This window comes from Sceloporus occidentalis, unplaced genomic scaffold (assembly GCF_023333645.1).
Source record: "Sceloporus occidentalis isolate IW3139 unplaced genomic scaffold, rSceOcc1.0.p SCAF_40, whole genome shotgun sequence".
Classification (NCBI taxonomy): domain Eukaryota; kingdom Metazoa; phylum Chordata; class Lepidosauria; order Squamata; family Phrynosomatidae; genus Sceloporus; species Sceloporus occidentalis.
Genome location: NW_028317020.1, coordinates 346,445 through 369,597, shown reverse-complemented (window position 1 = coordinate 369,597; position 23,153 = coordinate 346,445). Strand labels below are relative to the sequence as shown.

At 40.1% G+C, this 23,153-nt stretch overlaps 2 protein-coding genes across 2 annotated transcripts in view; one reads left to right on the top strand and one right to left on the bottom strand.

Annotated features, from left to right (window-relative positions):
- Positions 1-1,013: 1,013 nt before the first annotated feature.
- On the bottom strand, positions 1,014-6,564 carry CFAP73 (cilia and flagella associated protein 73). Its single transcript, XM_089489390.1, has 7 exons — positions 6,509-6,564; positions 5,448-5,553; positions 4,972-5,076; positions 4,270-4,470; positions 3,735-3,956; positions 2,169-2,327; positions 1,014-1,109 (listed from the first exon to the last, which is right to left on the bottom strand). Exons 1-7 carry the CDS (start codon positions 6,562-6,564, stop codon positions 1,014-1,016), a joined length of 945 nt encoding a protein of 314 aa, XP_089345516.1.
- A 6,429-nt stretch (positions 6,565-12,993) lies between these two features.
- The window catches only part of RASAL1 (RAS protein activator like 1), a 55,599-nt gene continuing 45,439 nt past the window's right edge, over positions 12,994-23,153 (top strand). Inside the window, exons 1-2 of the mRNA XM_089489420.1 lie at positions 12,994-13,058; positions 18,171-18,227. Of these exons, the coding sequence (XP_089345546.1) occupies positions 12,994-13,058; positions 18,171-18,227 (122 nt within the window). The remainder of the gene's footprint in view (positions 13,059-18,170; positions 18,228-23,153) is intronic.

Genomic DNA, 23,153 nt, shown 5'->3' with positions numbered 1-23,153 from the left:
AGCATATTCTGCATACAGCCCACGGTATAATAGGTGCCTGACCTATGTGTGTGGTAAAAAGTACAGTCTCTTAGTCTGTTTTGGGCTTAAATATTACATCTATGAACTAGAATAACCAGTATCATCCTGCACACGCACACAGCCTTGGGAAGAAAACCATCATCAGTTAATACGTTTCTTGCATCGTGTAATTCTTTCTTCTAGGGATTCAGTTTCTCCATTACACATTGCAAATATGTTTCTAATATGTGCATTACAGTATCCCTGGGTGCATGAGTGACATAGCTCTATTGTCATCTGAACACAATGCAAGGAACTTACAAAGATGTGTATTTTATTAAATACATTCTTTCCATGTTTTTGCATATTCATTTTATTCCTCATCAGTGAAAGAAATACTAATGGAAGTATGTTTCTGCCGCTTGGAAGACCGTGCTCATGCTGCCGCATGGCTTCCACCTGCTCACCCTCCCTGGTACATTTTAGAATCTATATACTTCAACTCTTCCTGAAAATCCTGTGGAATGGCTTTATAACCCTTCAGTGCTATGCTGTATCTGGAATGATATTCTTTTGGTTAAGTATGAAAACATTACAAGTTTGCACAGTTTTTCAGTGCAAACTTTTGAAAAGTGGTCTTCTCGGCAACAGCTAATGGAGTGGTCCAATCGGCAAGATAATTTTTTTGCTTGCTGTGGTGAAACTTTGCACCATAATCGCCTTTTGAACATAGTCACACCTAGATTTCTTTCTTGTTTCTAATCTAACGTTAATTCTCTTCACAAGAATTGTAAGCCAGCTAGGATCTTGCCAATTAACATGGTGTATGAAAAAACAAGAGACCTGGTGTTATAGCCTTTAGGTAACATAGTTTAATACCACTTTATTTACACTGGGTTACAATGTACAGACAGGACTGATCTCGGCAACTATATCGTTTTTATTGAAGTCAATAAGATTTGAGAAGTGGTCAGTGACATACGCTAGATCTGCAGTAAAGGTGAGATGGAGAGTTAATTGGCTGTAGTTACAGCTGGAGTCGGTGGCACTATGTCAGCCTTCTTCAGATCCTTGTATATAGCATCAAGATCCATAAAGCAGATCTTAATCTGTAATATTAAAAATATAGTATTAAAGGTCACAGTCACTCATCTGCGCAACTACAGAATTAGTTATTTACATTGTATACATGAATGCAATTGCTAGACTGGTGGATGTAAAATGGCCATTTTTTGGTGTGAAGCTTCCAGAAAATGTAACTGTTTAACCAGTTAGTCCCCTTAGGCTGTACCTTTTACGTCCTTGTGGTAAGTACGCCCTGAATTTGTTGCAGGACAAGCCTGCACTCTCCCCTTTCGGCCGAAGCTAGCATCGCTGCGAGCGCTGGTACAATATAATTTAAGGAATACCCGATCATTTGATCAGGCTTTCCCTTGTGGTGGGTGTCAGTGCTGACACTGATCGGAAGTTCACTTGAGGAGAGGGCTCTCCCACTACTCCCATTTCTGGCTGATTGCAATTATTGTAATCTGCAATACAGGGCTATGGAGCCCTGCTTGGTGATCACATTGTAATTGGCATAAAACAGATCACAAGGAGGAAAATATGGGGGGAAAATAATCTAAACGAAATTTATATATATTGGAAGCAAAGAAGTTACCATGACATCACTGGCATAAAACATGTATGAGAGATAACCAAAGCTAAACTGTACTGGGAACAGCGCAAAACACTTAAAATTAAAGATTGGAAAAATTTGATATTTTTGTTCTATTTTAGTTTTTTTATTGTCAATTATTGTTTTATGTATTATTCTGAAAGGCCCTACTTCTCCTGAACAAAATCATATATAATTTGTGCAGGTTCTTCAAATATGGTAAAGGGGAATCATGTTTTAACAAACATATGGTTAAAATGGTTTGGTTATGAAAACTCCCAGGACTGGAGGGGTTAATAGCATCTAACTGCATTTTAGTTATTTTGTGCGTTAGGGCAAGTCACACAGGCAAAAAAGTTTGTTTTGTTTGTGGGGGGTTTTTTTTCTAAAACAAAAAAAGTTACGCATTGTAGGTCTGTATTGTCAGAAGTTCATCCACTTTATAGGAGGGCAAGGGATGAATACTTTTAAAGAGTGTCTTTTGGAATATTTAAACAGCAACTGAACTTACTTTCTCAAGCTGTTCATCTGTATCCTCCACTGAAAGATCTGTTCTGATGTGCATTTGTTTGGTGATGGTCTGGAATAGATTTAGTGTCGCCATTCTGATGCGTCCCAGCTGTAGTGTATTCTTCGCTGCAGTGTTCTGTATCTGTGCCCAGCGGGATTCCTGAAACCCCAGAAATTACAAGCAGAATCTATAAGCCCTCCACTACCCTAGGAGGAAAGGAGTCACGCGCTCAATATCTGCCTAATATCGCTATGCGTTTTCAAGAGCAAATCCCAGTCAGATTCCTCTGCAGAAAGGTCCGATTTGGCCCAGCACAATGCATAGTTAATGTATGAGATTTCTTAATACTATTCAGTGATGTAGCTATGCAATATACAGGGACAGCTCAGTCCTTCCTGGAGGAAGAAGCAATACCATGCTCTTAGAAAGTTCCTCTAACAGAGGATGGTGCGATTAAAAAAAAAAAAGGCCTATATAGACTAAAAATGCCAAACATGTAGATTGCTTTTTGTTTTGCTAATTAGTGTGTCTGAATTTGTATATCTCAATCATGTTCCACTACAATGTACTAGTTACTAAAACCTAGAGCATTCCCTGGACTATGTACAATAAGAGTGTCAAAGGCTGCCCAAGGTGTCTCTTTTAAACTCCTTAAAACCTTCATGACGTTATAAAAAAGGGGGCCCAATCATGATGACGTGGAAGAAAGTAGTGGTGTGCACTCCTGTGCACACCTCTATCCAGCGGTTCCCAGTGGAGGGGACTCCCTCGCACCTGAGGTAGAACTCAGGAACCACTGCGAGAAGCCTTGCGCTATCTGGCAACACTGAACTGATGGATGCCTTGTGTTCTCTCATATATTATATATTCAGCAGCCTCAATAAAGTTTAAAAAAAAATAAATAAAAAGGTTATCCAGCATGCCTCAGGAGCCTGTTCTATCATGTAGGCTTTTATTTCTGTGAGCCTACCTTGCCTTATTTTGTGTGCTGTTGCGCAGTGAAATAAGTGTGTCATGTAGATTTTAAAAAAAAATATACAAAAAAACTATGTGGGGTATTTCTGGAGTTGCAGCTGAACACATTTTGGTGATTTTCTTTGCAGTTGCATTTAATCTGTGCAAACAATCGTAAGAAGTTGGTGGAATTCTTCAAATTAATATTAACATTAATATATTACGTGGTATTTTGGTCAACTGAACTGGTTTGAGGACCATTTTCATAGTAAAATATTAGAAAACATTGTTTTCATTATTTTAATGTATTATTCATACTAAATGATAGAATGTACATCTAAAAATGGGATCAAAAGAAAGCTCTACCTGTCCTTGAAAAAAATAAAATAAATAGTGAGCATGAAAAATTAAAAAAAAAGAGAAGCATGGTTAAGGATGGCAGAAAACACCCTCAGTAAAGAAGGGATTAATATAATATTTTTTAGGGCTGGCCCCATAACAACGGTGACCAAAAGGTCAACTATCGCATGCAGGAGGAAAGTGTTTTTCTTGCCCTGTAATTCCTAGCGCTTCTATTGGTAAGCGTAAGGCAATAAACATATTGATTCCTACCCACTGAAGAACAAGGGCCTGTGCCTTCTCCAGCTTTCCCTGGAGCTCTGCCAACTGGTTATTTTGCTCCAAGATGTGGCTGCGAGCCTCCTCCTGGTAGCGCGACAAGCGCGCTCTCTCTTGTTCAGTCTTCTCCTGGTTCTTCAAGTCCCTCTGCAGAAGCTTTGTCTGCGTTGCCATTAATGTGTTGAAACGATCTATCATCTCCTGCACTTCTTGGAACTGAAGGCACAAAAACAAAAAGTGCTCCTGTTAGCTGAAGAGGCGTCTCTGCTTAAACCTTCTAGACGATGCCAGTCTATGGTTTAAATAAAGACGTACCGGGTTATCTCTATAGATGTAGCCAAAAAAAACAGAAAATACACACTAATGCAACTGAATCAGCTTTATGATGAGGTAAATTGTGTTGCAGAGTGGTACATGTAATGCTGTCACCATAGCAACTAATGGAATGTTTCAACTGATTGCTCCACTTGTACCAACAACTACTGCCAGAATTGTGTGGTTTAACTAGGATGCCGGCTGCAGATGTTACCTCATCTGTCTTCTCTAACACTGTCTGTAGGTAGCGCTGATATATGCTGTTCTTCTCCTGACGCTGCTGCTGAGCCTTCTTTTTGGACAGCAGCTGCGCATTCTCTTTCTGCAGCTTCATCGCTTCTAGCTCCTTCTGTGCGGCCAGTTGACGTTCCTCGCCTGCCTTGCGCATTGCGCGCTTCCTCTTTGAGTCATTCTCCTACAGAAAGTTAGTGGGTGATGAAAAGTGCAATCGTAAACCTGTCAAGCAGAAATGCACACTCGGAAGGGTAAATTGGGTTCTGTATCCAAGGTTCACGGTTGGAAAGCATGAAAGGGAAATACACTTTCCCCAGATCCTTTACAGGGCTGGCACGCTTGACTATGGAGTCTCCATCATAAAGGCGGTATAAAAGCTGCCATGAGGGGGGTACCACCAATGCAGCTGTATTGGGGCCAATTTCTGATGGGCTTGGTGCCCCCACCCTAGAGTACTCCCCAACATCCCTACCTTGCATTGTTTTTGTTTCAAATTAAGGGATTGTAGTATTGGGGCCACAGGGCAGCTGTACTTATTAAACATTGTGTGCACTGGAGAAAGAGTGGTTTTAATGAAAAAAAAAAACATTGGTAGGAAATTACAGAACATGGAGAGTGTTATATTCATTTTCCTGAGAACATAGATCCAATATCCAACTGCGAACTTTGCCTTGTATTATACCTTCAGGAACTTATCAAATTTGAACAAAGAATCCTTCAGCTTCTCTTCCTTGTGTTCCAGCTCCGTGCGACGTTGCTGCAGGCTCTCCGTCTTCATCTGGAACTCCTGCAATAGATTTTAATTTGGTGGTCTAGTTTTTTTTCTGTTCTAATTATAATAAATAACTAAATAAATAAACACTGGTTATACCGACAAGATCAAGCCTCAAATTAAGGGTTTGTAAAGATCATTTTATTCTGGTCTGTAGTCCCAAAAAAGCTTTTGATAAAGCGAAACACGTTAGTTTAGTTCGTTTGGCTGGCTGTTACATTTGAATTATAATAAATGGTGCATTTTTGATTCCAGAAGCTGGGTGGTTTCCTATAGATAACAATGAATAAGATGAATTATTAGGAAGAATAGGCACGTGTGCGTAGCTTTTATCTGGACTGCAACAGAATGGATCTGGTTTAATGAAGACACAAGAAAAACATCACCTCCTTCTGGCTGTTAAGAGCTTGTTCAACTTCTGCCATCTCTCTCCTCTTCTCCAACAGTCGCGTAGCTGGAGTCAAGAAATCATCCTCCCGATCTGGCATCTTCCTATAAGACAGCGAGGGTTTCATTGTATTAGAGTAAACAAATGCCCTTCTGGTGTTTATCACAGAATATTATATTATAACTATTATAAAGCAGCCAGACAATTAAAAGATGAACACAACTCACTAAAACGTAGGAAATCCATTACAGCCCAGGTCTTGCCTTTTAAGCAAGAATAGGCAACCCTTATGTTCTTATCGGAAGCCAGCCCCAGATCTCAAGGTGTTGTGAAATTATACCTCCAACTTCACTGATCTTGGAGATATGTCTTTAAAATAGGGGTGGGTATTTTTGAGTCAAATCAAAAAGCCAGGTGCAGAAGCAATTGTTTTTGGAAGGGACTTGAAAATTTTATTATTATACCTTTACTGTCTAACGGAAGCTTAGTAGATTGCAAGCTTTTGAGACTACTTAGGTGTATTCTAGGCATATTAATAACACTTTGTCAGGTATAATATGGCTGATGAAGAGACTGGAAAGCTTGCAATCTATTATACATCACTTTGCCAATATCATCCTTACCAAATTTGTTATTTTACAGCCGTATGCCTTTATCACAGTGCTGCATGACTTCTAAAATTCATGGGCCAGTGGTTTTATTATTTTATTTTTTAGTAACAGTGGTTATTTGGTTTTAAAAGCCCTGCTATAGGCCAAGACCCCCGAGCAGGTGCGAGGGATGCAGAAAATACCCAAACCAATACTTTCTATTGTTCCATAACCGGATGTTGTAAGAAAATACAACAAACGATTATGTTAAATATCACAGACGGGTGCAACAACTTAGTATAGTGAAAGCAGACAGCTGTTGCTAGTAGTAACTGTTTACGACGTTATGTAATCGAGGCTGGAGGAAATTAGACAGTCTATAGAATAGACATATAAGAGATATCGGTGTTATATTGGCAGAAACACTAAAATACGCTACGAAGATGAAATGGTTAAATGTCGCCCATACACCAGCAATTTATCCTCAAACGCCGCCCGAAAATATTCTCGCAGATCGAATTCCATGTTGCTCCGTGCGCTTGATTCCGGACAATCCGGCAGCTTCATGTAACCATGGAAACAAGATCCCGCCCATCGACACGTCGCCATTGGTGGGCGGGGTTATCATTGTGCGAGCTTCCGTAGTCCCGTACTTTGACTGGAGGGAAACGAGTGGTTTCATTGGTCGCTCCGAATGCGCCCGCGGGTTTGCCCTGGTGAATACGCAAAGCTGTACAGAGAGACATGTATAGGCAGCATTACTATCCTTTAAACGTTGGCCATGAGCTCAAAGTATATGCTACGCTGTCAGATAGCGTTAACTAACTGTCATTAAGGGACATTTGATGAGTGCGTTGCATCAAAGTTGTGGTCGGGACTGGTTAAGCAGGACCAAAACAGCTAAATGGTGCCATGCTGCTTCCCAAACAGCTAAACAGTGCCATATATATATCCAAACAGCTAGTCAGTGCCAAGCTGGTCCCGAAACAGGAACAAAACAGCTAAACAGTGCCAACCTGGTCCCCAAACAAGACCAAACCAGCTAAATGGTGCCATGCTGCTTCCCAAACAGCTAAACTGTGCCATCTTGGTCCCCAAATAGCTAAACTGGTCCCCAGTTTCGCATAGCCATATTTGCATGCCTGGGAACTCTCCAGTTTTGACCCGGAGATTGCCGGGTGAGCGCTGCTCCTCTGGTTCTCCGGGTCAAGACCCGAATCCTCTGGGTCACGGGAGCTTGGTCTTGACACGCCCCGCTCCCCACCCATTTTTCCCATTAAATGGGGGTGTTTCCCGCTGCTGCCAGCGGGAACGCCCCCAACACCTGCAGCAACTCCCCTGGCATCAGCTGGACCACCCACCGACATCAGTGTGCAGACCTGGCCGCGTACTGCAAGGGAAGGCTCCGGGTAGCCGGAGCCGAGAAGTTCCCAGGTATGCGTATTTATCACTAAACATGGGACTGCCGTTCAGGGACACTTACTTTGATGAGTGCATTGCATCAAAGTTATGCGTGGGGCTGGTAAAAACATATTTGCCAGCGCATTTTCAGTATTTACGCAATCACTGGCTAAACAGGACCAAAATAGCTAAACTCCCGCGACCCGGAGTTTGCCATTAGTGCCCTGGAGACCCGGAGTAACCGGGCGAACCCAGAGAGTTCCCAGGCATGCTTGGTGCGTGTTGGTCTCTCTTGATGGTGCTGGTGGAGTAGAGCTTCTCATTTGCAGACGGTGGATAATTAGTTCATCTCCTGAATATAATTAACAGATTTTGACTTGTGAGATTTTGCATTTGGCTTTGCATGCATCAGTCAAGGTCTTCGTACTGCAAACTCCCTTAACATTTTGCTTGGCTAGGTGTTTATTTTACTAATCAGATCAGATTTTGCTACTCAGAGGGTGATCCTCAAAGAGAACCCTTGCGGATGTAATTGTCTCATGTTTAAATTCCACTGTTTTTTTTTTCTCGGTAAATCATTTCTACTTTATGCATTCCTGTCGTGGTTTACAGTTTTGTTCAGAAATGTTCTCTCACTGTTGTTTAGTATAAATAGTGTTTGTGTAAGTGTGTATGTTTTCCCATACTCTAAATTTACTGTTCATTTCAACAACTAAATATATCTACTGGTGTTTAAAAGAAGCAATATGTATGCATTATTTACCACGTGTGCAGCTGTCCTATTTTATTTTTTGGTAATAATTCATGACAATTGTTATGTCTTCCTTTTAGGCAAAGGGACACTCCGGCTATCATATGCACTTTAATGCACAGTCCATTTAAATGTTTACGGTGCAAATGCATGGGATGATCCCATATGCAGAATGCCCCCCATATGGCTTTGCCCCTTTCCCTGCGCCCGATCTATTTCGCACGCAGGAGATGAGTTGAGCCAGTCAATGGCAGGACATGTCGGACCACGGAGGAGGAGGGGAGCTGCAGCTTCTAGGACAGGTAAATCTTTTATGTTACTTGTTTCATTATTTTTTCATTTTGAAGAATGCACATTAAACTGTCCCTTAAACTTCCATTTTATGGTCATTGTTGTTTCCAGGTTTTGGCTGCCTTTGTAAGGGCGAAGTGACAATTTGTAGGCTCCGTATTGTTCCTCTTATATTTAATGTCTTTTAATCTTTCTGCTTTCCCCAGTTAATTCACCCATACTCCAAAACTGTAATGTATGCCTTGATTTCTGTTAATTAGACTCTAAACCTATGTGTTTACCCTACAACACTGACTGCTTTGGATTGTTGCCCAAACCTGTGACACATTTACTTCCAATACTTTCTGCGCTTAGCAAGCTCCAGTTTTATGATATACAGTAATAGGTATTGCTTACTGGATGTTGTTGTTCCAGGAGGGCCACTAGGGGCTCTATAGACCTTTGTAAAAAAAAATAAACTATATATATATATATATATATATATATATATAATCAATAGCAGACAATCTCTTATTACTGCAACTTGGGGAGCAAAAATAAAATGTTTACGTGGTTTTCGGTATATAAGCCAGACAATAACTGTGCCAAGTGTTTAACTACTATGCTCTCTCTAATGCTTGAGTGTACATTGTAGCCCTTATAAGCACTTTAATGCATATGATGGCTATTACTTTATATTTGACATTCCTTTCATCCAAATGCATAGAGGGATTCATTAGGATCATCTCTATACAGATACTCCCTTTCCCCCATCCCCCAGAGACTTTGCTTTGCTCCTGTTCAGCCATGAGCGAAGTACTCACCTCCAGCCAGTTGGAAGACTGTCTCACATAAGATTTTCAGAGGATCTAATTTGCCAATTTGGCAAATATATTTGAAATCAATGGCCTTTCCTGCCAGTAATTGGCTTCACTGAGCAGCGGAACCTGGCGGGAATCATAGTGAGTTGATGGGTTATAGTTCTGCAGCTGTAGCATCGTCAAGAAGGTAAGTGTGGGGTTTTTGTCTCTCCATGTAAAATAAATCATGTTAAGATACATAATAAGTACTTTAAAATGTATTTATGTTCAGTGAGGCTGTTCTGGGCACTAGACTGTCCCTTGAAGAATGTTAAAGCTACTTCACAGACCTATGATTCCCTGGAGGTATCCATACAGGGTTAGCTTTGTTATGTGGACTTCACCCTCATTGAGTTAAACCTTATACAGTAAAATGAGTTTGGAAGACACAAGTGTGTTAATAAACCAGATTTGTATGGAAACCTGTTTTATTTCTATTGTATGTACCACTTTGTTGCCTTGAAATGGACACCAAGGCTTTAAAGCTTCAGGCTTTGCCTTCCCATGTTTTTGTATCCCTGTGCCGTAGCATGCATGTGTCCTTGTGGTACCCGTTCTTGCCTCATAGTTTGTGTCCTAGGAAACTGTCTGGATGCTGGGAGACAAGGTTCTGTTCCGAGCACTTCTCTTTTGTAACAAAGCTAATATGGCATCAATAGAGATGGGGATCCTTGTAGTACTGTTTTCAAACATCAATCCTCGCAAACAAGAGGGATGGAAAAATGTCAGACTCTATAAAGGCAAATGAGTGCAATAAGGACTTCTCGGTAGCTCTGGCCCCTCAGTTTAACAGTACTGTTAAACACTCTGATGTTACCTATAATTTAGTTAGGCCTTGAGGCTACAAACAGCGCCAACTGCTGCTTATTTCCCCATTCACCAGTCAGTTACTCTAAAAGTCTATTTTATTGCTGTAAACACATATTGACATAATAGAAAAACAAGTATTTAAGCTGAATGGTGAGCCAACTTCCAAAAACATCTTACTGTGCTGTAGGAACAGTTTCACTATATAGGTCCACCAACTGTTGTCCTCAATCCGTAAGCTTCCTGCCCTTAAGGACAATGATATGGATTTCTGATGTCATACATGAGCTGAGTAAACATTTTTGGGACTATAGAAATCTATGTTACACAATATCAGCAAAATATTACACTTGTTCTTTTAAAAAAAAAAAAATAATAATATTATTTCCACAATGTATGTGTTTAAATTTACATTCTCTGGTAGCTGAAATGTGAAGTGAAGTGCTGGCCTGAAATACGTACAATTTCCCTGCTTTGAAAGACGCATTCATACTCCATGCCATATACATTACAATTATTAAGAAAGAAAACTGAAAGCTATGATAACAGTTTAATTAAAAACCTAAAACATTAAGCAACTTTTCCTTCCTGCTCCAACTTTCTCCCATATGCATTTGTGCATTTCTCCAAGAACCATGACTTTTTTTTTAAATTGCCCCAAGAGCCGCCTTTGGGACCAGTGGTGGACTAGAGACCAATGTTTGAGTACCACTGTCTTCATAATTTTTTTTAAGTATATATTGTATATAATTAAACCTGCCAAACTTTTTTTTTTAAATGTTAATATAATATAGACAGTTTGTTATGGTCTAATGAATAATGTCAATGGTAACACTAACTCCTAATGTTTTGCATACTCTGTGCTATAGTATATTAAAAGAAATGTAACATTTGACAGCACAGAGACATGTTGTCTATCTATTCTGCCCATTTTTATTTCTGTAGCTTCTGATGCAGTCCAAGATATTGTTACAGATGAACCTGCCTGGTCAAACCACAGGTTCAAATCCCAGAAGGGTCAATTCAGCCCTTCATCCTTCTGAGATCTATAAATGGGCCCAATTGATTGGGTGATAATAACATCTGTCATTCAGCTAATTCCAAAAGTGAGTGCTAAAAGTGCTTTGGGAGAAAGATGTTGTTACCTGGCTTGAGGTAGTAGAAGAGCAGTCTCTGAACTGTAGCCTGGGGTACTACACAATCCCTTGTGGTGGACAAGGAAGCAGAGGACACTGGATACACTTAGCAGAACAGACTGGGTAGCTAAAGGAGCAGGATAGACTCATAGGTAGAAGCAGAGGTAGACGAATCAGAAGATGCAACCAGGAGCAAGTTGAGCCAGTCTCAAAACCAGCAAAAAAACTGTCCAAATGAAGGTCAGGAAAGGTAGGGAAGTGTTATGGGAAATGGGCAGAACAGAGCAAAAATTTAGGCGAGGAACAAGGGGGGAAATAATCACTAGCTGCTAACTACGAAAAACCGTCTTGAAAAGGGCACTCAGTTTAGCAAGTAGTTCTCCTGCTTTGGAGATAAATAGTTTCTTAGAAGATATAGTCCAATGCCTATAGTATCCATCCAAAGTCTTTTTACATCCTATTGAGAGCACTTTTTTTTATTTAGCAAATTTTACCTGTAACCCCTGGGATTGACAAAGCACTCCCTATATTTGTAAAGTGTGCTTTGGCAACCACCTTAACACGCAATCATTAAATGGCTCCATCACCCAGGCAGTGACAAGTAAGAAAATGTTAATATGATGATTTAATGAATCAGTACTTTCTAGGCTAATCAGTAATTTCCATCCAACATTAAATAGAACTGCCAACAACAAAGTATTCCAAGTCAAAGTCCAAATGTTAAACCAATAGATTGCATTGGGTGCAAATTGCTGCCTGTAGAATTTTCTAATAGAGCATTAAATTGTACAGATAGCAATTTACCAGGAATATACAGAAATTATTTTAGCTATCCATGTTTGTACACGTGCATTTGCCCGCACATATGTATTTTATTGAACAAAAGCTCCTTTCCCATTATTAGTTTTTCTTAATGTTTAATTGGCGTATTGCGGTACTGTAATCCATATTTTGTATAGATTAGCCATCATTGAAAGGCATTACGGGCTACATTGGCAGGCAACGGTTAAGTCTTTGTAACGAGCAGCTCAGTGGATGTATTAATGGAAGGCAAACAGCATGATTTCTTTCATGCATCCAGCGGGGAGCTTGTTTCGTGCGGTAGAGTCATGCAGAGTTATACACAGGTAAACAGTGGCTCCTTTCCATAGTACAAGAATACCTGGGTGGGGGGGGGAGTGTGCAAAGATGTCCCCTCCTCTGCATGCAGTTCTCCCTGTCACGGTTTGGAGGCAGAGAAATGTAGCAGAACAGCATTATTGCTCATCTCTCTCCTTGCAACCTGTGGCTGGAATCTCTTCATTGTACGAACGGAAATCCAGACGACACCTGGTCTGTTAAAAGGGGAAGTGGAACGTAGGGGTCTACAGCCTGAGATGATCATTTAGAAAGATTTTTGATTAAAATAAATGCTCTCCAGTGAGTTTGGTTGTAAATCAGACAGGATTTGAAGAGGTGTGGAGAATTGGGTACGCATGTCTACTTTTGTATTCTTCACCTGGGCATAAATGGTCTACAGTTTATTGAACATGAAGGAGAGATACTAAGAGGATTTTTTTCCCAGGTTGTTATAGCTGGACACTGAAGGACAAGATATAGTGATAACGTAGGATGGCTTTGAGTGGAGCTCAGGGATCCTTGGGGAAAGACATGATGAATTATAGAGGTTGGTGACCAATCTTCTCGACCTGAAGACCCAACTACACGTTATTACTTATCTGTCGCCGTTATGGCCAGGAATACAGCTCTGTACTTCAGGCTTGTTGAAGGAAAGAACCTGCCAGCTAAAGACGTGTAAGTCTTATTTCATTTTTTTCTTTCTTTATTATTCCGGTTGAGACCCTTATCTGGAAGCTGCTTGGGAGTTTTGCAACTTTAAATGTATGATATCATGTTGTTCAAATTCATAGCAAGTTATTTATTAAAGTTGCATTGCTCTGGAATTCTTTTGTACGTGAAATACATTTAACAATATATATGCTATATCATGAAATCTGTTGATGTCCTTTGGTCAATTAATTGATTTTATGAGCAGGCTAAAAATATTTTGTATGTATTCCAGAACAGCAAAGTGAGTTTTCAGACAGTTCTATTCACAAAGGTTGGTGAAAGAAGGTTTCCAGACACATGTGTATGGTTGTCAAAGATTCAGTATAGAATGTGACTATAGAGAGGTTTGGCCCGTTGGGTCTGTCATTTTTGGATTCCTCATACTTCGCAATTAGTATGTATGCATTTAAGCATTCTTAAACATCCGTACTGTACCTTAAATACTTATGCTGGATTGTCCACTCTGGCCTTATGTTTCAAATCATTTACTTACTACATCAAACACTGCATACTTTCAAAATCTCTCAGATGGCATGAGCACAGATATATCAATCAGTTATATCAATCAATTTACAACCTCTAATAATCAAAACTCCACCCGTGCTTGCATGAGGAAAAACATGAAACCTCCACTAATGGGAATACATGTTGGTCTGGGTTGAGAAACCCTCCCATACATATATTCAAATGGTTGTCCACCCCTTCTCTCATTTAAACTATACATTTTGAGGTTGTGTAAGACTTTTTCTGGTAAGACATGTTCTGTTAACAAGCCCATGTACAACTATAGTGGCCATTTGTTTTGATGAAAAATATAATCTCCGTAATACATAATATTATATTACACTTTAAGCACTTTTTAGTAAAAGTGTGATATCATATCAGGGACTATCTGAGATGCCAATAAGGCATCACAGGATTTGCCAACTAGATTCCTTTGATGTGGCTCTAAACTCATAAACAAATGTTATTTAGAGAGGATGACAATGATAGGAAGTGTTAGAAATGGTTTATTGGGTTAATTCATTTAGCACCCTTGGAAAGTGAAAATTCTTCACACTAGTGCTATTTTTGAACAAGGATTGCACCATGCTAATTACTTAATCAGTGATAGAGAAATCAAGGCAATTGGGAATAAGGACTATAATAGAAAGACCAGGGGTCTTCAGCTGGTAGTGACCTGGACAATCCATGTCTTGTGCAGGAAGTGCTATATTTATCTATTCTAAGTCTCAAAAAGAAAATGAATGTGAATAAAGTTAGAATATGACACGATTGAAACATGTAAATGAATGCTTAATTCAGAAAATACAACTTTTTTTCAATACATTTTCATACTAATGCTTGAGACTGTTCGTCAATCATAAGCTGAATTTAGGTCAGAAACCCCCTTCTATTTAATATAATATTCAACTTCAGGTTAATGCCCAAAGTTGATGCTTTCTATATTGCCCTATAGAGTGTGTGTCATATGTATCAATGGCCATATTATAATTCAATACAGCACATGTGATCACGTTATCTTGGATATTAGCCAGTTTACTTTTTAGTAAGGACTGCCAGTGATAATCCACTTACTTTAGGTTTTAAAATAACAGTCAAGCCCCCCCCAAATAATTTTTTTAAATTATTATTTAATGCATGTTGGACTCCAATGTATTTTTACTGCATGCAAACTGGATTTAGAAAGTGAGACCGCCGTCCTCCTCTGGCTGTGTCTACTGAGACCACGGAGCATTAATATGTAAACTTCTTGCACATGCTCAGCTGCACTCCCATACTAAAGTATGCTTCCTGTTTATGTAAGAAGCAACTGTATCAGTGTTCAGTAGAAGTACCGTATATATTAAAATCCAGATTCCAAACAATTCGACCCTTGTTGTTTTATCCAATATAGGATATACAGTTTAGGTGAGCTAAAAGCAGAGACACTAAACATAAGAAATAAATGTAGTTTCTCTATGTTTTAGTCCTCACGCAGCAACCCTCCCTTCCTATATAGTTGCCTTCTTCTGAAGTCTATCATCAAGAAAACACATGTTTCTCAGCGAATCCTCTATTAGTGTACAATGGAAAGACTTGCATAGCTCTACTTCACATACTAATAAATGCATCTACTTTCAATTTAATTTTGATAATTCTGCAATAAACTTTATACCCAAACAAGCTGTCTGACGCATAACATGGAAGGGGCTTTGTTCTCTGGAGTTTTTTTTTAAAGTACTATATATAATATGGAAAGTCCTATTTTCTCTACTTTTGCCCGAGTGTATGTCTCCCCTTCACTGGTGAGATGTGATATGTTCTAGCCATCTGCTGGGTAGATCAGTAAATCTTTTGATTTTCCCATTCTTGGTATGTATAATACTATGTAGGAACCCAAGGACTCCCCAGACTCCTAGCGTGAAGTATGTGCTATAATGGAATATTGCAAAGCATTGACCCATCTCCTTAAGAATTCCAAGTAAACCTGGTTACTATAGCAATAAAAAGTCTATAGCTAAACATATACACGCATGTTTTTTAAAATTTTACACCCACACATAAAGTGGTACCCCCTTGAGACCAAATCTGGGTTATTAGACAAAAAGCTGCACATGTGAGTGAAAAATGTGTTTATAATATATTGAAAATATAAGCACAAATCGGATTTATTGAATTAATAGAATAGTACATGCAAAAAAATCTATTTAATAGAATGTGTTGGTTTCTCTCCTCACAAATAACCTCTGGCTATTGTTTGACCCTCAAGGGCTGACCTGTCTAAAATATATGTGTAGATATACATACACATACATTCATACCTGGGAACTCTCCGGGTTTGACCCGGAGATTGCCGGGTGAAGCACCGCTTTTCCGGGTCAAGGCCCGAATCCTCCGGATCGCGGGGTCTTGACACACCCCGCTCATTTTCCCTTTAAATGGGGTGTTTTCCCGGGAACGCCCCCGACGTCAGCGTGAACATCCCACTGACGTCAGGGGTCCTGATCCTGGCCCCTGGCAGTCCTGGCCGTGTCCCGCAAGGGAAGGCTCCGGGTAGCCAGAGCCCAGAAGTTCCCACGTATGCATACATTATATGACCAAAAGTATGTGGAGAGCCTCCTAATCATTGAGTTTAGGTGTTTCAGTCACATCCATTGCTAACAGGTGTATAAAATGAAGCACATTGGCAGCCATCTCCACAGACAAACATTGGCAGTAGAATGGGTCATACTGAAGAGTTCAGTGGCTTTAAACGTCATAGGATGCCACCTTTCTCACAAGTGAATTGGACAAATTTCTACCGTGCCCTAGATCTGCCCCTGCCCATTGTAAGTGCTATTGTTATGAATTGGAGACGGCTAGGAGTAACAACTCAGCTACGAACCGATAGACCACGCACACTCACAGACCGGAGATGCTGAAGCATGTACTGGGGCTGATTTTCATACCTATGCCCATGGTTTTGGAATGGGATTTCCAACAGCAGGTGTGATGGTCAGGTGTCCGCATACTTTTGGTCATATAGTGTATAGAGACACAGGGGTTAAAGGTCCACTGAAGCTGGTATCACAGATGTGACCTGTGTCTAAAGAGATATTTGTCAAATGAGCTGTGATATGTGAAACATTTAGGACACTATATTCATTTTGTGCCATCAGACTTCAAAAATAAGATTTGAGTTATTTTGTTCTTGCTGGGGATCGTAAGGAAAAAAAAATCCACATTTAAACACAGCTTGCATTTCCCCCAGACAGACCACCCCCGTGGGAGCATGTTAAAAGAATAATCTCTCTGCCAAAACTATGCTTTTCTTTTTTTTAAACAACCAGATGGGTCCTTCATATCTCTACACTCTCTCACTTCTCCTCCACTCCTCCCCAAACCTAATCAGTGTTGATTATTTAATTAGTAATCCTAATTAAAAAAAAAAACAGCTGATGAAGGCTTGTGGGAGGCAGGGGGTTTAAGACATGGGACGTGAACCGAAGCTGTGTCATTCTGAGAAAATGCAAATGTTACCACTGTAGATATTGGTGGGCATTAGCAGAAAGGCTGATTACAGGTTATTTTAACCTTATCTTTGTCTAAGCGGAACTGGAACGTAATCATGTAGAATAAAACTTTAATGCAATATATTCTCAATGCTTTTCTGCCTTATCTGAGTATTAAATATTGAGAATGTTCCTAGAATTAAGAAATCCAGCTTGAAATAGTGTCAGTTTATCCAGTGATCCAAGCTTTCAATAAAAATAACCCCCTTACAAACACATATTGGTTACTATACAAACACATTTGATTCATTGCTACATGCTGTGAATAGGTTATTTTACATGAATGTAGCATCACTAAAGACAAGGCAAATGGTTACAAGCTGCATTATAGCCATAGCTGGGAACTTGCTTAATGAGCTGACCCAGAGACTCGTGTAACATTAACCGTTTAATAGACCATTGTGCAGATTTTATATAGCGACTGTTCAACTATGTTAACCAAATGGCTCTAATAGCTTTCTTCATGGAAACCTTAATTTGTCATTATTTAAACATACACATAATTGGGTCACCTGCATTCAAGCATGGATATAAGCCATAATATTGTATTAGCAAAAGCACCATTTGGGATATCATCACAGCAGGGTTGTATTGGAAGAAGTCAGTTCCAGACTGTGTGAATCTACCTTTTCACTCTGAGACCCTGAGGTTGGGGCAGAAACCAAGAGTTCTCAGGTGTTATTAGAGAATTACACTATATTTCATTATACTTTTCTTAGGCAGGGTTATGTGGGCTGAGAAATTTAGTCTAGTTACTAAACATCAAGCTTTAGTAAAGGTATTATACCTTCGTCCAGCAAGCTGCATAGGAACGCAGTAACGTGGCCAGGGTGTGCGATGGTATGTCACTGTGGCTCAGAACTGCCTCGAAACAAATGCTTTTGGGGCACACTGACTCATATTTTCAAGGTGAGCGAGTGAAACTTGATAGTTTTTAGTGAAACTTGATAAAATTAAATATATTAGCCAGCAGATGAAAACAAGCTTCTCTTTGTTATCATTTCAAATTATTAATGTCTTCCCTTTACCCACTTGTTCCCAGGTCTGGATCCAGTGACCCTTACTGCATTGTTAAGGTGGATAATGAAGTTGTGGCACGGTGAGTAAAGTAACACAGCTGTCTCTGTTTTGCATTGGCATTTGTTGATTTTCAGCACTTTGTTGCCTAAAGTGAAAAACGACCCTAGGCAAATTGTACCTTCCTCTATTCCCTTGCACCCTAACACCCATAAAAATAAAATGGTACCCCTGGCAACCAGCCTAGTTGCCAATATGTTGGGGGCAAACCCTGCCTGGGTGAAGCATGCTTATGGTAAATATGCCCTCCTTACCAAACTGAAACCTTTTAAGATACATTTATCACCTACCTTAATTGTACATTTTACTACACATAGAAGACATCACCTAAACAGCATTTATAATTCATAGGATAATGCAGAGGATAAAAAAATAAATAAAAAATAGTACTTCCAGCATCGAGAGAAAATTGTCAACTCCAAATTGTTTAACCTTTTTAACTTCTTAATAGCATATATGGATTGCAACAGTCTTTTTTTTTTTTAATAATGCATATTAAATAAAGTACTCGTGTGTTAAACAAAAGAAACCAATGCAATCACATTATAAAGAAATCGCGCCCCCTTTTGTTACAAACTAATAATTTGTGGGAATCCAATGCAGCGACAGTGAGTATAGAAGGCTGGAGGTCGCAGGTGATGCCATTTGTGTAGTACTCGGTATGGAATTCCATACCAAGGCAGCAAAGGAAAAGGTGGATTGGGAAGGAGGAAGGGGTAAGAGAGGAGAAGTGACTGCACATGATTGGCTGAATTGTTGTAATTGCCTCTTAATTCTAGTTTGAGAAAGTCCAATAGACCTGTTCTCAGAAGGAATGAAGTAAGAGACAGTGCCACCAAATGTGGAGAAAGGTTGCGCAACATGTCTCCAACAGTTAGTGTCTACACTTGGAACCATTTTATTCACCCTACATGGCATTCGGTATCACACAATCAGGATTTTTAAAAGCTGCTGAACATTCATGGGGCAGTGAACACATCTCTCCCACTGCAATTTATATAACTTTATCTTTCTGGAAATCTGTGGGCCAATTTTAGAAAAAGTCTAAAAATATGGAAAGCCCCTTTGCAGCCCACAATATGACTTGATCTTAAGGAAGTTACTCATCAATTAAGTCGACTTTATTCTAGTAAACTTGATGATACAGTAATTCCAATTAATGCTTGACTTGCTAATGACTTCCACAAGCTAAATTAAGCCTCAAGACTTGTCTGAACATAAATCCGAAAAACTAGAACCATAAATATTTTCAAATTATGGGGATTGGTGCTACAAAAGTAGAGCAATCAACATTAGGGGTAGCACCCATTGTTAACTATGGTCATTCAGTAGGCTAGGCTTACTTCCTACAGTGGAATAGACGGGATTGTAAAGAACACTAGCTTTTTGTTCTCAGAGCTAAGAACTTTAAATTCTAGAATTAAAAAGGAATTGAAAGAATTTTGAGTATGTGATGAAAGGAGTACTGGGGGCTTTGAATGTAATAATTGGAGCCTGTATGCTTAGTGGGTGCTAATTACATGCTATATTAAGGACAGGTTGGAGGGAGTCAGGGCCTGATAGCCTGTTGTTGATGGAGCAATTGTACCAAGCCCCAAATTTAGTGGCGGAACTGGGTTCCTTAGGCTGTCCTTGGAAGCATTGACTTGTCAGTGTTTTTTCAGTCTTATTCTTCATTGTACCCCTTTGAGTTGTTCATTACTTAAGACTGTTTTCACTCCTGACACTTAATTTTGTCTCAGTGGTACAACCCTGGAAGTTGCAAGTTTTTTTTATCTGTATATCATTTTCTATCCATATCTTAAGTTGTGAGAGGCTGTTATGATGTACAATATAATCATTGTCAGTATTACAGATAACCCAGTATCCCCATAAACATACGTACGCATACCCTACTAAACCATGAACATATATATAGGGCTGCAACTAACGATTATTTTAATAATCGATTAGTTGGCCGATTATTTTTTCGATTAATCGATTAATCGGATAAAAAAAACAATATGCTAATTTTTTGTTTATTTAAAATAATTGAATGAACTGGATGTTAAAAAACAACTTAAAATTTACATTAACATTCTTATTTTGTTATGATGTAATAAAAAAACAATATTTTCAAAGTACAAAAACCCAAACACAATATTTATGAAACAAAATAACCCCAAACATTCTGAAAAGAGGTGGACTATTACTGTTCAAGAAACTTTGCACCCGGCACTTTGCACCCGGCACTTTGCACCCAGCCCTGGCACTTTGCACCCAGCACTTTGCCCCACCCCTGGCACTTTGCACCCGGCACTTTGCACCCGGCACTTTGCACCCAGCCCTGGCACTTTGCACCCAGCACTTTGCCCCAGCCCTGGCACTTTGCACCCAGCACTTTGCACCCAGCCCTGGCACTTTGCACCCGGCACTTTGCACCCGGCACTTTGCACCCAGCCCTGGCACTTTGCACTCAGCACTTTGCCCCAGCCCTGGCACTTTGCACCCAGCACTTTGCACCCAGCCCTGGCACTTTGCACCCAGCCCTGGCACTGTGCCCCTGCACCCAGTCTCCAACTCTGCCCTGCACCCCCACCCCCACTCTGCCCTGCACCCAGTCTCCTGCCCTGCATCCCCACCCCCTGCCCTGCATCCCCACCCCCACTCTGCCCTGCACTCAGTCTCCTACCCTGGCCTGCCCCCCCACCCCCACTCTGCCCTGCATCCCCTGAAACCCCACCCCCACCCCCGCGAATCGCTCTGTGCCAGTGGCTCCGTTCGCACAGAGCGGTTCGCTCTGTGCGAAAGGAGCCACTCGCACAGAGCGGTTCGCTCTGTGCGAAAGGAGCCACTCGCACAGAGCGAACCGCTCTGTGCGAACGGAGCCACTCGCAACTAGAAGAAGGCGGAGAGTGCAGCGCGTGTAGCGGAAGCGGGGAACGCTCGCGGAGGTAAGTAAAAGGAGCCGAGTGCTCCAACAACGAATCGATCACTCGATTAATCGATAACGGAAATCGTCGACAACGATTTCCGTTATCGATTATTATCGATTTTATCGATTCGTTGTTTCAGCCCTACATATATATCTTGTATATTATCTCTACTGATGACCAAATGTACAATATTAAGAAGAAAGTTTGCTGTCCCGTGTGATTTTTATTTATTGCGAGATGTATGAGGTCATTTCTCTCCAGAGTTTGGTTATTACCAAGCTGCTGGTTCCGCTAGATGTTCTCTGTTCGGAGCCCTCTTCTCTCATCATGTTTATGACATCATTCAAATATGATAAAACTATGATTTGACAGTCTACTGAGTAAACAGGGCAGCGATTGTTGGCCCTTGAGATGTTCTGACACATTGAGAACCAAATGGGTCATGTACTTGATAAAACCTTCTAGATTGTGAACTTGTTTGAGTACAGCTCTCCTCACATTTAGTTTCTGTAAATCCAATTTATGTGTTAGTCTGATCTGTAATAGTAGTAGTGATATGTACTACTGAATTGTAAACTTACAGAATACTATATCTTTTAGAGCACATATTTGCACATGTAGCTGCTTACATTTGTCTTTACACAGAGACTCCTGATCAAACAAGAGATTACTAAAAGCATTCTCTGTTAGACTTTGGTCACACAATGACGTTTTTGTTTTGTTGAATTCTACAGCAAAGTCTGAACAAAATAAATTAAATAAACATTGCAGACTAGGTATGGATATGTACGGATTTAACTGGAATAACTCATAACGAGGTAACATAGATTTGTGGAAAATTCTGGGGTTTTTTGGGTGGAGGATTAGAGAAAATGCTTCGAAATAAATAAGAAAAGAACTTTATTTTGCACCTACAGCCATCATATGTGACAAGCCACACCGCTTCTATTAGCCTTCACAAAAGTTAAATTTATGGAAAATGCTATAGCGTATTATAAAGACCGTTTTGATAGCCCATAGTCCAGTGACCATTTTGGATGCTCTTAATATATTTCTACTGTTTCCTATTTAATGCCTCGGTAGTAAAATGTGTTACACATATTTTATTTAAATCTGTAATACTTTTGTAAAGTACAGAGTAAACAGGATGGCAGGTTACAACAAATTGAATGGTAGAAGTTGATTTCTTTTGGCTACACTATATCAATGGTATATTATATATGTATGGTATGTTGGGGTAGATATGTTTCTGCTATATTTGCTGCTGCCACCCTTAAAATATTTAAGAAGGAGGAATCGAAAGAAACTAATACAGGAGAGACAAATAAGAGAGGTTCAAGAGGGAAAGAGTCACGACACAGGGCTAACCCCCCACCACTGGGGGTTGTTGTTAGATGCGTAGGGTGACTGGTGTAAGAGTGTGATTTACATTGCCTCAAATTGTTCTTATCCTGCAGCTTGGCTGTAATTTTTTCCGTGGTGATGAGGTTTCACATGTTTGTCTGGATGTCTTTGAACTGAGACGGGTATCCCTTCCGATGTTTGGCTATGCTTTGAGGTGCTGAGGTGCAAATTCTGTGTATAAGTTTCTGGTTTGGTCTTGACAGCATAGGGTCAAGTGCATCAAACATGAGCAAGGCTATTTTAGAAGACACTCTGGATACGGTTTTCTGCCAAATAGGGGCGATGAATTTACCGCTCCACCATGCATGGAGACACATCCCTAGTTCTCTGCATCCTCTAAAGAAATGGTGGCTTGCATTAGGAGTAATGTGTTTTAGGTTGTTTTGGAGTCATGTACCAATATGCCACTCTGTTTTAGGTTCTCTCTTTGACCAGGGTGCAAATGGTAAGTTAGTGTAAGTCCTGGTTTATCTCGCTCCAGTCTTAGTGCCCTTGTGTTACACATATGTTAAATGTAAAAATTGAGCAGCCAATCAGGAAGACAAGTCAAATGGCTGTATACAGGGTATAGGGAGCTCTTTACTCTAATACATCCCCAAATAATATGCTTATGTTCTCCATCTGCAGTC

What these genes read in the sequence shown, in the direction of transcription:
- CFAP73 (XM_089489390.1), bottom strand. Translation starts at nt 6,564, where the DNA reads ATGGAATTCGATCTGCGAGAATATTTTCGGGCGGCGTTTGAGGATAAA. An exon ending in AATTTGATAAGTTCCTGAAG is followed by an intron (nt 4,471 to 4,971) that starts GTATAATACAAG and finishes AACTTTCTGTAG; the next exon opens with GAGAATGACTCAAAGAGGAA. An exon ending in AGGCCCTTGTTCTTCAGTGG is followed by an intron (nt 2,328 to 3,734) that starts GTAGGAATCAAT and finishes CTGGGGTTTCAG; the next exon opens with GAATCCCGCTGGGCACAGAT.